Source organism: Rhinoraja longicauda, chromosome 1 (assembly GCF_053455715.1).
Source record: "Rhinoraja longicauda isolate Sanriku21f chromosome 1, sRhiLon1.1, whole genome shotgun sequence".
Classification (NCBI taxonomy): domain Eukaryota; kingdom Metazoa; phylum Chordata; class Chondrichthyes; order Rajiformes; family Arhynchobatidae; genus Rhinoraja; species Rhinoraja longicauda.
Window position 1 is genome coordinate 19,992,234 of NC_135953.1, and position 12,084 is coordinate 20,004,317.

The window sequence follows — 12,084 nt, forward strand, 5'->3', positions numbered from 1 at the left end:
AAACAAATTCTTAATCGTACAATGCTTTGAATGAATGATATTAGTTTTCTCTAATATCTGTCATTGGAACACTGGGCTCTCCATTCCCAGCACTAATTGCATCTCTGCACGTGCAAGATTCATTTTCATTAAAGATCAAATTTGAGGAAGGATATTCTTGCTATTGAGGGCGTGCAGTGTAGGTTTAAAATGTTAATTCCCGGAATGGCGGGACTGTCATATGTTGAAAGACTGGAGCGACTAGGCTTGTATACACTGGAATTTAGGATGAGAGGGGATCTTATTGAAACATATAAGATTATTAAGGGGTTGGACACGTTAGAGGCAGGAAACATGTTCCCAATGTTGGGGGAGTCCAGAACCAGGGGCCACAGTTTAAGAATAAGGGGTAGGCCATTTAGAACGGAGATGAGGAAAAACTTTTTCAGTCAGAGGGTTGTAAATCTGTGGAATTCTCTGCCTCAGAAGGCAGTGGAGGTCAATTCTCTGAATGCATTCAAGAGAGAGCTAGATAGAGCTCTTAAGGATAGCGGAGTCAGGGGGTATGGGGAGAAGGCAGGAACGGGGTACTGATTGAGAATGATCAGCCATGATCACATTGAATGGTGGTGCTGGCTCGAATGGCCTACTCCTGCACCTATTGTCTAAACACAGAAAAGAAATTAATCTCTCAAATGATTAATCATTACAACTTACGAACACATTGTACTCTTCCGTAGCAAGGGTAATATCTTTGTACTGTCTGATTAGCTTTTTCCCCCCCAAATTAAATAATAGACAATAGGTGCAGGAATAGGCCATGATCCATAGTTGATAAGCAAACACATTTTTAAAGGTGATGCTCAAGGTGATTTATAGTTGGAGAAACCAGAATCGCCAAGGATTATTGTCCTCCTACATTCTTTGCATGTCTGTGGTGAATAGCCCTACTTATCTAACTTAGGAACAGATTCCATGCAGGAACTGAAGCCCAGAGCCCAGAACACAAGAAAGCTGGAGTGCATAAATACCAGGCAGAGTCATTATTTTATGGGCATTTATAAAATTACAGTTACAAAAGAGACTATTTGGCCCATTATGTCATGCTGACCAAAGAATATTAAACTAATCCTATTTCCCAGTTTGGTTGGTTTCGAGTGAAGCAAGGTACATCATGCGTTTATTCATGTACTTTAAAAATGCAATGTTTCCACCTCTACATTTTTCATTGCTTTTCACATATTCCTATCAGATCTCCTCAGAACAAATAGGACAACTGTTTTGTTTTTTTAAATGCAGTTTTCCATTATCTTTAAGTCTACAAAATCCATTTCTGTACCTTGATCAGACCCAATTTGGTCATTCTTTGTAATAGTGTCCAGTATTTGCAAGTTATGTACTGCGAGTTAATTACTATCGTCTATATGCGTCTATTAAACTGAAGTATAATTGGTTAATATATCACCAAATGGAATTGATTATATTGGCCTTTACTGATATTTGAGTGCAGAACGAAGGTATTTATTCACAAAATGCTGGAGTAGCTCAGCAGGTCAGGCAGCATCTCGGGAGAGAAGGAATGGGTGACGTTTCGGGTCGAGACCCTTCTTCAGACTGAGTGCAGAAAATGTGCTGAATTTTTTATTGAATCAGAACATGTTTTCTGTTAGTCCACAAAGCTTTTCACTGTACATCGGTACACGTGGCAATAAACTAAACAAAACAAGCATTTAAGAGAAAATTGCACACATTCATTCTTTCCATTTATTAATTTTATATTATATATAAACAATGTTTAACATAAACTATTCAAAAAAGTGGCACCGTTTTCTTCTCTCATTTGGAGCAAAGGCTGTCAGAGCATCATTGTGGAAGTATCATCATCAGGCAGACTACTGTATTTCAATAAGGTCCGTTATCAGCATCTCCGCTAGGGTAATAAATCCAGACTTCCCAATGTCCCTCTCAGTCAGAGAACAAATCAACTACAAAGTGCTGTTTAAGAATACCATCCCAGAAAATCCAACAAACTATAACACCGATAGCATTTTCTAGTAGGAAATGTAAAATTTTATCCCCATATCAACAGGCTTCAGAAATTGTTCATTAAGGAGATGGGCTATTAAAGCAGTGCATCAGAAGCAAAGTAATTAAAAATTATTCACATCTCCATTCTATTGTAGATAATTGCCATCTTTGATAGTTGTTTATGTGTAATCATGTACAGGTTTGTAGTGATCACGTGGATATTTGGAGGTATAAAAATACATAACAATTGCATCTGAAGTACAAAGCCAAAAGACAGCTTTGAAATATAAAAAGATATACAAGACCGAAATTCAAAATCAGTTCAAGATATTTAAAATAACTTGTGATTCCTATAAGTTCTCACAGGGTCACACAGCATGGAAACAGGCACTTCGCTACACCGAGTCCATGCCAGCACATTGACCATCCACTTACACTAAGCCGACATTAATTCCATTCTTTTTCTTGACACATTGTTCCCAACTCCCCCCAGGTTTACTGCTCACCTAGACACAAGGCGCAATTTACAGCGGTTAATTAACCTGTTAACCTGCAAGTCTTTGGGATGCGAGGGGGGAAACTCACGCGGTTACAGGCAGAACGTACAAACTCCATACGATCAGCACACCGGGTCTCTGGTGTTGTGTCGGCGGCCTCAACAAGATGTACCACCTAGCTGTTGTGATGAGTTCCAGGCAATTCTGAATCCGTCTGCTTCTGTGACAAAGTCCATTAATTTTTATCCTTCCCACCAAGTGTATATACTGGTTTTAAGTTTAGGTGTAATGCACGTCACCTACTAACTACAGAGTAAGAAGTCATTTGAATCTATGCGGCATCCAGAAAATCCCAGTCTCATTCCATTCTTCTCATTTTCCTGTCGCCCTGCTATTGATTCTCTCCCAATAACAAATTATTTGATTCTTTAAGGAGTCAATTTACAATAGCCAATTAACCGAGCAGTACTTCTTTGGGACGTGGGAGAAAATTGGAAGACCTGGAAGTGCGTGTGTGCAAAGATGGAGAATGTGCAAAGTCCACGCGGATGGCAGTCAACGGCAGGATTGAACATGCAGCCCTAGAGCTGGGAGACAGCGTTAACTGCTACACCACTGTGTGTCAACCTATAAAGGCGATAAAGAGACAAATTACCATTTTGGAACTTTGGTTACAGAAAGTCCTCCAGACTCTATTAGATTGAAGCAGACACAAATTTTAACAAAAATAACAAACATTTCAGGGGCATTCAAAGCCACCTAAAAAGAAAATTCATTGTGGTTACAGTGACAAGATGCAAGAGGCCAGAAATAAAATCTTTGAGATTGATGGATTCTTGATTAGTACGGGTGGAATGGGGTTATGGGGAGAAGGCAGGAGAATGGGGTTGAGAGGGAAAGATCGATCAGCCATGATTGAATGGCGGAGTAGACTTAATAGGCCAAATGGCCTAATTCTGCTCCTATAACTTGTGAACATGAATTTAGTCGATGTTAAGAACTAGTTCCATAATCATGTTCAGGTTATTTTCAGCAAACAATGGAGATATCAAGAATGCAGAATTTAGATCGACAAGTAGGACAAGGCACCCGATTTGAAAGCCAGGTTTCTGGATGCTGCTGGTCCTGGCGGCTGGCAAACCATTTCCCCATGCAGGTCAGGCACCACATCGGACGGCAGTAGCATTGCTGACATTCACCATCATTTGGCTCCATGCAGATTTTGACAAGTTTGATGTTAGCAGCTGTCTGCATGCAGCCGATACACGATTCCAGTTCCTGCATCAAAGAACAAAAACATGATATCCTAAGGATTCTGTGACATCTTTGTGATTCTGTAAATTTACAAAGTTCCCATTCGTCCAGAGTTCTTCATGCTATTATTCCTCCAATAATAAATTTAATTCTGCCATACTTGTTTTGATGCACAACTGCATCTTCAAAGACTCTTGCTGGCTGGACTATAATTGGCATTAAAGAAATTTTGCATCATTTTACAGTCTGTTGTGGAAAGACTTTACTGCATTAATCATTTTTCCTTATGAACATTTCCTGAATAAAAACTGGCACAATGCCATCTTTCATTTGCTGACAACACTGACAGCACCACTGGTGGAAACAAATTATAGCTCAATCAATGAGGTAGTTTCAATTTGAACTTACTTTCATTTAAAAAAAGTGAAAACCTATCCTCTTTTGAACAATAAAAAACATTAATTTACATGCATCTTTTACAACCTTGGTGTTTGCAAGTGTCTAATAGTCAATAGATTAAAGTATGGTCACAGGAGCAACATCAATTAACGGTCACACTACCCAGCTCCCACAAACAACAGCCTGGTATTTATTCACAAAATGCTGGAGTAACTCAGCAGGTCAGGCAGCATCTCTGGAGAGAAGGAATGGGTGACGTTTCGGGTCGAGACCCTTCTTCAGACTGACCTGCTGAGTTACTCCATCATTTTGTGAATAAATACCTTCGATTTGTACCAGCATCTGCAGTTATTTTCTTATAACAACAGCCAGGTGGTGGTTAACAACCCAATTGTAGGTGACAACCACAACTATCAACACCTTCAATACACCTACAACATTTAAAAGACACTTGGACAGACACATGGATAGGAAAGTTTTAGAGGGATCTGGCCAAATGCAGGCAAATGGGATTACCTAAGATGGGGCATCTTGCTCTGCATGGACGAGTGGGGCTGAGGACCATGACTCTATGACCCGAATATAAGCGATATTAAAAAAAATCCCCTCCTCTCTTTTAAACACGTGTTGGATGGCACAGTGGTGCAGCAGTCATAGAAACATAGAAAATAGGTGCGGGAGTAGGCCATTCGGCCCTTCGAGCCTGCACCGCCATTCAATATGATCATGGCTGATCATCCAACTCCTGTACCTGCCTTCTCTCCATACAGCCGGAAACAGGCCTTTTCGGCCCTCCAAGTCCGTGCCGCCCAGCGATCCCCGTACATTAATACTATCCTACACCCACTAGGGACAATTTTTTACATTTACCCAGCCAATTAACCTACATACCTGTACGTCTTTGGAGTGTGGGAGGAAACCGAAGATCTCGGAGAAAACCCACGCAGGTCACGGGGAGAACGTACAAACTCCTTACAGTGCAGCACCCGTAGTCAGGATCGAACCTGAGTCTCCGGCGCTGCATTCGCTGTAAAGCAGCAACTCTACCGCTGCGCTACCGTGCCGCCCTATGATGATGCTGAAGAGAGGAAACTGGGATCAGATCCCATTTCTTTCAGCCAGAAGTAAGGAAAATAGAGAAATATTTTAAACATGGTGAAGGAGGCCTACAAAAAGATTTTTTTTAGGAAACGTACACAAGGAAAAATTAATAATGCAGTAAAATCTTTCCACAGCAGACTGTAAAATGACACAATTTAAAAAAAATGTCAATTGTAGTCCAGCCAGCAAGAGTCTTTATTGGCACAAAATTCACCATTGTCACTTTTATTTTAATTAAACATTTGCTGCTTGATTTTACATTGTTGCATTTTGTTTTATGTTGACTTGCACCTAATTACACAGCCTGTATCATTTACTTTATAGCTTTTGTATTTTCTTGAATCTGCACTCTTCCTTGTATTAACTTTTTATTGTGCTGGAAAATTAGAGTTTTTTCATTTGAGAAGTTGAAAAATTAACTAACAAATAGGACTAATAGGACTAATTTATATAGGCATGGACGTTGGATTGAATAATCTTTCTCCACGATGAATAACTCAGTGACTTCAAAAATCTAATTTAACCAAAAAAAAGGTAAATTGAAGGAAGGAGAAACTAGATGGGGTGATTGATAACCTGCCTGATGAGATTGGTTTGAAAGAGTGTGAGAAAGATTAGAGGCAGAGCAGAAGTAGCAGGATGGAGATATTGAGGAGATTGCAGATCTTCCAGTCCAGGAAGCTGAAGGCAAAGTCATGAATTGAGAACCAAGGAAAACTGTTGAGGCAGAGAGTTTTCAGAGGGTTGCAGGTCTAAAGAACGTTATTGAGATAAGATCAAAGCCTGGAAAGAATGCAAAAAAACAAGAGTGAAATCTGAGAGGACACAAGGAACTGCAGTTGCTGGAATCTTGCATAGGACACAAAGTGCTGGAGTAACTCAGCAAGTCAGGTAGCATCTTTAGAGGACATGGATAGGAACTGTTTTGGGTCGGGATCCACCTTCAGACGGATGATAGCAGGGGGGAGAAAGCTGGAATAGAGGTGGGGGTGGGACCATGCCTGGCAAGTGATAGGTTTGTAAGCTACCCAAGCAGAATATGAGGTGCTGTTCCTTCAGTTTGAGTGTGGTCTCACTTTAACAAGGAGGAGATCCAGGATTGAGAGGCTGTTATGGAAATGGGAAGTAGAGTTAAAATGGTTAACAAACAGGAGATCCAGCAGGCCTTGACAGACCAAGGGCAAGTGATCAGCGAAACAACTACCTAGTGTACACTTGGTCTCGCTGATGTAAAGAAGGCTACATAGGGAGCATCAAATGCAACATATAAGGTTAGAGATGGTGCAGGCGAGATTTGTTATAGCCAGATCTGAAGCCAAAATGAAAACACAAAGGTAATGAAATCTGGTGAAAGTAGGGAAAGGCAGCAAATTATAAGCTCAGGTACCTTGTGTGCGCTATTAATAGACAATAGGTGCAGGGGTAGGCCATTCGGCCCTTCGAGCCAGCACCGCCATTCAATGTGATCATGGCTGATCATTCTCAATCAGTACCCCGTTCCTGCTTTCTCCCCATACCCCCTGACTCCGCTATATCTAGCTCTCTTGAATGTATTCAGAGAATTGACCTCCACTGCCCTCTGAGGCAGAGAATTCCACAGATTCACAACTCTCTGACTAAAAAAGTTTTTCCTCATCTCTGTTCTAAATGGCCTACCCCTTATTCTTAAACTGTGGCCCCTGGTTTTGGACTCCCCCAACATTGGGAACATGTTTCCTGCCTCTAACGTGTCCAACCCCTTAATAATCATATGTTTCGATAAGATCCCCTCTCATTCCAGTGTATACAAACCTAGTCGCTCCAGTCTTTCAACATATGACAGTCCCGCCATTCCGGAAATTAACCTAGTAAACCTGCGCTGCACGCCCTCAATAGCAAGAATTAAGGCAAAGATTAGTGACTGATTCTCAGCTTTTGCTGATTCATATCATCTCGTTTTTGAAGCAACTGTATCCAACATTACCTTTGCATGGTAATTATGCTATTTCCAGTCATTTCCTTAGGAATGTTTATTTATTTTCCCATTTCCGTCCACATTTGATTTGCTCCATCATCCTTTTTTCATTTAACCTTCTGCTTTTCATAATTTCAGACGTACTCTCCAACTTTCTCACCTGTGTTTAAAACCCGTTACATCTTCAATAGTTCTCCACTTCTGATGAAAGGTCATGTCACAAGCAGAATTAGACCATTTGGCCCATCAAGTCCTCTCCAACATTCAATCATGGCGGATCTATCTCTCTCTCCTAACCTCATTCTCCTGCCTTCTCCCCATAACACCTGACCCCATACCAATCAAGAAAAATGATCAACTCTAAATATTTACATCTTTTCAGATTGTTATTATTTTTATGTTGTCACATGGGTCTTACTGCGATATTGGCAAAGAGTGATGTTTAATTGAGATACCATACCTGGTTGCCAGAAAGAGGGTAACGTTGATTCAGTTCCACTTGGATTTTGAACGTGTCAAGAAACAGGTCACTCAGAGACTGATGGATGACCACATTATGGGCATTCCGTATTGTTGTATGGAGCTTCTCACGCAGTTCACCATATTCTGTTGAATTCAGCCTACAAAACAGAACAAAACAAACAAACGTGAGCTTCAGTTTGTGATGAGAAATAATCTTAGCTTTTTTTCTTTCATTTGCATCCCACTTGTTATGGTTTTGTTGTTGTGGGCTGAAGGGAGAGAACACGGAACAGTATAGCACAGGAACAGGCCCTTCGGCACAGAGTCTCTTGCCCAGAGTCGGGGAATCGAGGACCAGGGGACATAGGTTCAAGGTGAAGAGGAAAAGATTTAATAGGAACCCGAGGGGTAACTTTTTCACACAAAGTGTGGTGGGTGTATGGAACAAGCTGCCAGAGGAGGTAGGTGAGGCTGGGACTATCCCATCGTTTAAGAAAGTTAAACAGGTACATGGATAGGACAGGTTTAGAGGGATATGGACCAAGTGCAGGCAGGTGGGACTAGTGTAGCTGGGACATGTTGGCCGGTGTGGGCAAGTTGGGCCAAAGGGTCTATTTCCACACTGCATCACTCTATGACTCTCATAATTTTATATACTTCTATCAGGTCTTCCCTCGGCCTCCGACGCTCCAGAGAAAACAATCCAAGTTTGCCCAATCTCTCCTTATAGATAATATCTCCAGAAGTTAGATGACAACAGGTGTTAACGAAGGACACTAGAAAATCATTTTAAAAGGGATATTAGTTTAGTTTAGAGATAAAACACAGAAATAGGCCCCTTGGCCCACCGAGTCCACGCTCAGCAGTGATCCCCACATTCTAATGCCCAATCTAAGGTCTTATTCACTAGGGACAATTTACAATTATACCAAGCCAGTTAGCCTACAAATCTGTATATCGTTGGAGTGTGGGAGGAAACTGGAGATCCCAGATAAAATCCACGCAGGTCATAAGGAGAACGTACAAACTCTGAACAGACAGCACCCGTAATCAGGATCGCACCTGGGTCTCTGGCACTGTAAGGCAACAATTTTACCGCTGCGCCACCGTGCTACCTTATAGTTTCAACTTTTAAGCAGCTTTAAGTTGGATAAATAAATTGGTGACAAAAGGAACTGCAGATTCTGGTTCACAAAAAAAGACAAAATCGTAGAATAACTCAGCGGGACAGGCATCATCACTGGAGAATGTGAATAGGTGTTCCTCTCATTGTTCTCCAGAGATGCTGCATCACCCACTGAGTTACTCCAGGATTTTGTGCATTTTTAAAATGTAAATTGGTTATCTGCATGTAGACTAGACTGCATCACCTACCTAATGTCAAATGGTGTGATGCGTGGATTGATGACGCCCACCTGGATGGTCAGGAATTGTACAGGAGTACTTAGGTCGGGACACAGTTCATGTTGCCTTGATTCAGTCAGTGTGAGGTGAATGTCCTGTTGCTGTGCCACGTGAACATGATAAGTAGTCACCTTAATCACCCAGGTGTCAGTGACAATAACTCGCGCTCCTGGTGCACCAGAGGCAAATTTATCAATCCTTCGGAACTCTATATTAATAGAGGATGCCACAGCTCTCCAACTTGACTGGGGAAGGGCATAGAGTGCAAGGCTCCGGGCTATCGGATGATTGCTCCAATTCTTTGAGGACCAGTACAACACGATGAGACTAACAACGGCAGGGGTTAGCACAGCGACCAGCAAGTAAATAATCCATCCCCCGCTCACAAGAAAGTAGTAGTCCTTTTCATCAGAAGATGCAAAACACATTCCTGCATAATAACCTGCAATAAACAAACAAGTGGTAAAACGTAAATTCACAACAGGTAAAGTACACATTAGAAAAGAATGATTAAATACTATTTATAACACTGAAGTCAGAATTTAAAAAATCCAATAATCCTCCACATTTCTCTTTGTGGCCTCGCCTTCTCTCCAAAATAACCCTTGGCCTCAGGTGTTATCTTACACTTTTTATACTGCAGTGGCCACTTAATGTAGAAACAAAGAACTGCAGATGCCGGTTTAGATAAAGACACAAACTGCAGGAGTAACTCAGGGGGTCGTTTTGAATAGATTGCACCATATGGTTCTATGGTTTTGAAAGAAAAGAAAATCCATACTGTAGATTTAATAGATGACCAATTTGAACCGACAAAAGCCAGGCACAAGAAATAAAAGAATTATTGGGACTGGTCAGTCTGCTGACCTGAGAAAACTTTAGAATTAGCATCCAATAACCAGAGGAAGATAAAGTTAATTTGGTGCACTCGTTAAAGTTGAACCAGTGTGGAAATAAGAAAAAAATACTGGAAAAAGCAGATAAAGCAGGGAAGAGCAACAATATCAATTGATGTGTTCATTGAAGTTGCGATCCTGGTATAATAACAGGAATTAATTCACAGCTTAAAGAATAATCAATTTTTGTGTGGTGTGTTGGAGAAATGGATGGTATGCATTAAAAAAAAAACTTTACATTAGAACTGTTGCACACAGAAACAGTCCCTTCAGCCTACAATGTCCATATTGAACATGACACCAGGTTAAACTAATTTCTTCTGCCTGCACATAGAAAATAGGTGCAGGAGTGGGCCATTCGGCCCTTCGAGCCTGCACCGCCATTCAATATGATCATGGCTGATCATGCATCTCAGTAACCTGTACCTGCCTTCTCTCCATACCCCCTGAACCCTTTAGCCACAAGGGCCACATCTAACTCCCTCTTAGATATAGCCAATGAACTGGCCTCAACTACCTTCTGTGGCAGAGAATTCCACAGACTCACCACTCTCTGTGTGAAGAAATGTTTTCTCATCTCGATCCATATCCATGTGCCTATCAAAAAGCCTCTGAAATGCCACTATTGTAACTGCCTCCACCGCCTGCCCTGGCAGCGAGCTCCAGGCACCCACCACTCACATTTGTCCCGCACATCCCTTTCAGCTCCCCACCCACCCACTCCCTCACCTTAAAGCTAGACTTTAACATTCCCACTCTGGAGAAAAGATTCCTCTCATAATTTTATATACTGCCATCAGGTCCATCGACCTCCAACACTCCAGAGAAATCAATCCAACGTTGTCCAACCTCTCCTTTGCGCCAATGCCAACTAGTGCAGGTAGCATTCTGTTTTTTTTTTTAAACACATGCAGTAAAAGCATACACAAGTGTGGAATTTTGATGGCCTGGATCCGTAAACATCTGGCTTAAATATTTCAGTAACAAGAGTAATAACGGGCAGTTCTAAACTGAAATTAGGGACTTTAAAACCTCTCCTCGCCAGCAGTTGATTAATTACCTGCCTGACCACTGAGGCCTCAAGGAGCAGAATTAAGCCAGTTATCACCCCATCAAGTCTACTCTGCCATTCAATTATGGCTGATCTATCTTTCTGTACAACCCCATTCTCCTCCCTTCTCCCCATAACCTCTGACAGCCTTACTAATCAACAATCTGTCAATCTCCAACAAAACGTCCATTGACTTAACCTCCACAGCCTTCTGTGCAATGAAATCCACAGATTCACCACCCTCTGACTGAAGACATCCCTCATCTCCTTTCTAAAAATACTTCCTTATAATCTGAGGACATAACCTCTGGTCCTGGACTCTCCCACTAGTGAGTCCTCTCCTCATCTACTCTACTTTAGTCTTTCACTATTCGGTAAGTTTCAATGAGGTCCCTTCCTCATCCTTCTGAACTTCAAATGGGTGAGATGTGGGCTTTGGGCAACGGCCCAGGTTCACATGGCTCTGAATGTCCAGTAGATGGTCTGTAACCCTATCCCGGGTCCTGGCCTGCCGCCCCCCGTTCCCACCCCCCTCCCCCAGTCCCAGCCCCGCCCCCCGTCGTCCCCCAGCCCCAGTCCCCAGCCCGTCCCCAACAACTCGGTCTCGGCCCCGCTGACCTAGCGGCAGCAGCGAGTGCGCCACCAGCGTGGCGGCCGTCCTGCGGATGTGGTAATGCACGAAGGCCAGCTGCTCGCTGCCCAGCTGCTCGGCCAGCAGGTCCTGCACCGTCAGCCCCGCCGACCGAAACTCGGTCGGGGTGAAGACGAAGCAGAAGGACAGGACGACGTAGAGCAGCGTGAACACCGCCTCGGGGTTGTTCATCGTCCAGCGCTCCCCGGTCGCCGTGGAACTGCGGTCAGTTCCGGCTCTATCGACCCCGTCACCGTGGAAACGCGGTCAGTTCCGGTCCCGTCACCGTGGAAACAATGTCAGTTCCGGCCCCGTCACCGTGGAAACACGGTTAGTTCCGGCCCCGTCACAGTGGAAACACGGTCAGTTCCCGGTACCGGTCGCCGTGGAAACGCGGCCAGTTCCGGTTCTACCGACCCCCGTCACCG

General features: G+C 42.8%; 1 protein-coding gene across 2 annotated transcripts; it reads right to left on the reverse strand.

Annotated features, from left to right (window-relative positions):
- Window positions 1–1,290: 1,290 nt before the first annotated feature.
- On the reverse strand, window positions 1,291–12,050 carry tmem129 (transmembrane protein 129, E3 ubiquitin protein ligase). Of its 2 annotated transcripts, none has more exons than XM_078414579.1 (4): window positions 11,644–12,050; window positions 9,049–9,520; window positions 7,673–7,832; window positions 1,291–3,131 (listed from the first exon to the last, which is right to left on the reverse strand). In XM_078414579.1, the coding sequence occupies exons 1-4, from the start codon at window positions 11,846–11,848 to the stop codon at window positions 3,105–3,107; spliced, it is 864 nt and encodes a 287-aa protein (XP_078270705.1). In that variant the 5' UTR covers window positions 11,849–12,050; the 3' UTR covers window positions 1,291–3,104. The 2 variants fall into 2 exon arrangements, with proteins under 2 accessions (XP_078270705.1, XP_078270613.1); XM_078414487.1 differs by having other exon boundaries at window positions 1,291–3,782.
- Between the last annotated feature and the right edge of the window lie 34 nt (window positions 12,051–12,084).

Excerpts from the sequence above, each read along its gene's own strand:
- tmem129 (XM_078414487.1), bottom strand. The coding sequence starts at position 11,848 with ATGAACAACCCCGAGGCGGTGTTCACGCTGCTCTACGTCGTCCTGTCC. Across the intron at positions 9,521-11,643 it reads GCACTCGCTGCTGCCGCTAG|GTTATTATGCAGGAATGTGT; the intron begins GTCAGCGGGGCC and ends TGTTTATTGCAG. Across the intron at positions 3,783-7,672 it reads ACCCTCTTTCTGGCAACCAG|GAACTGGAATCGTGTATCGG; the intron begins GTATGGTATCTC and ends TCTTTGATGCAG.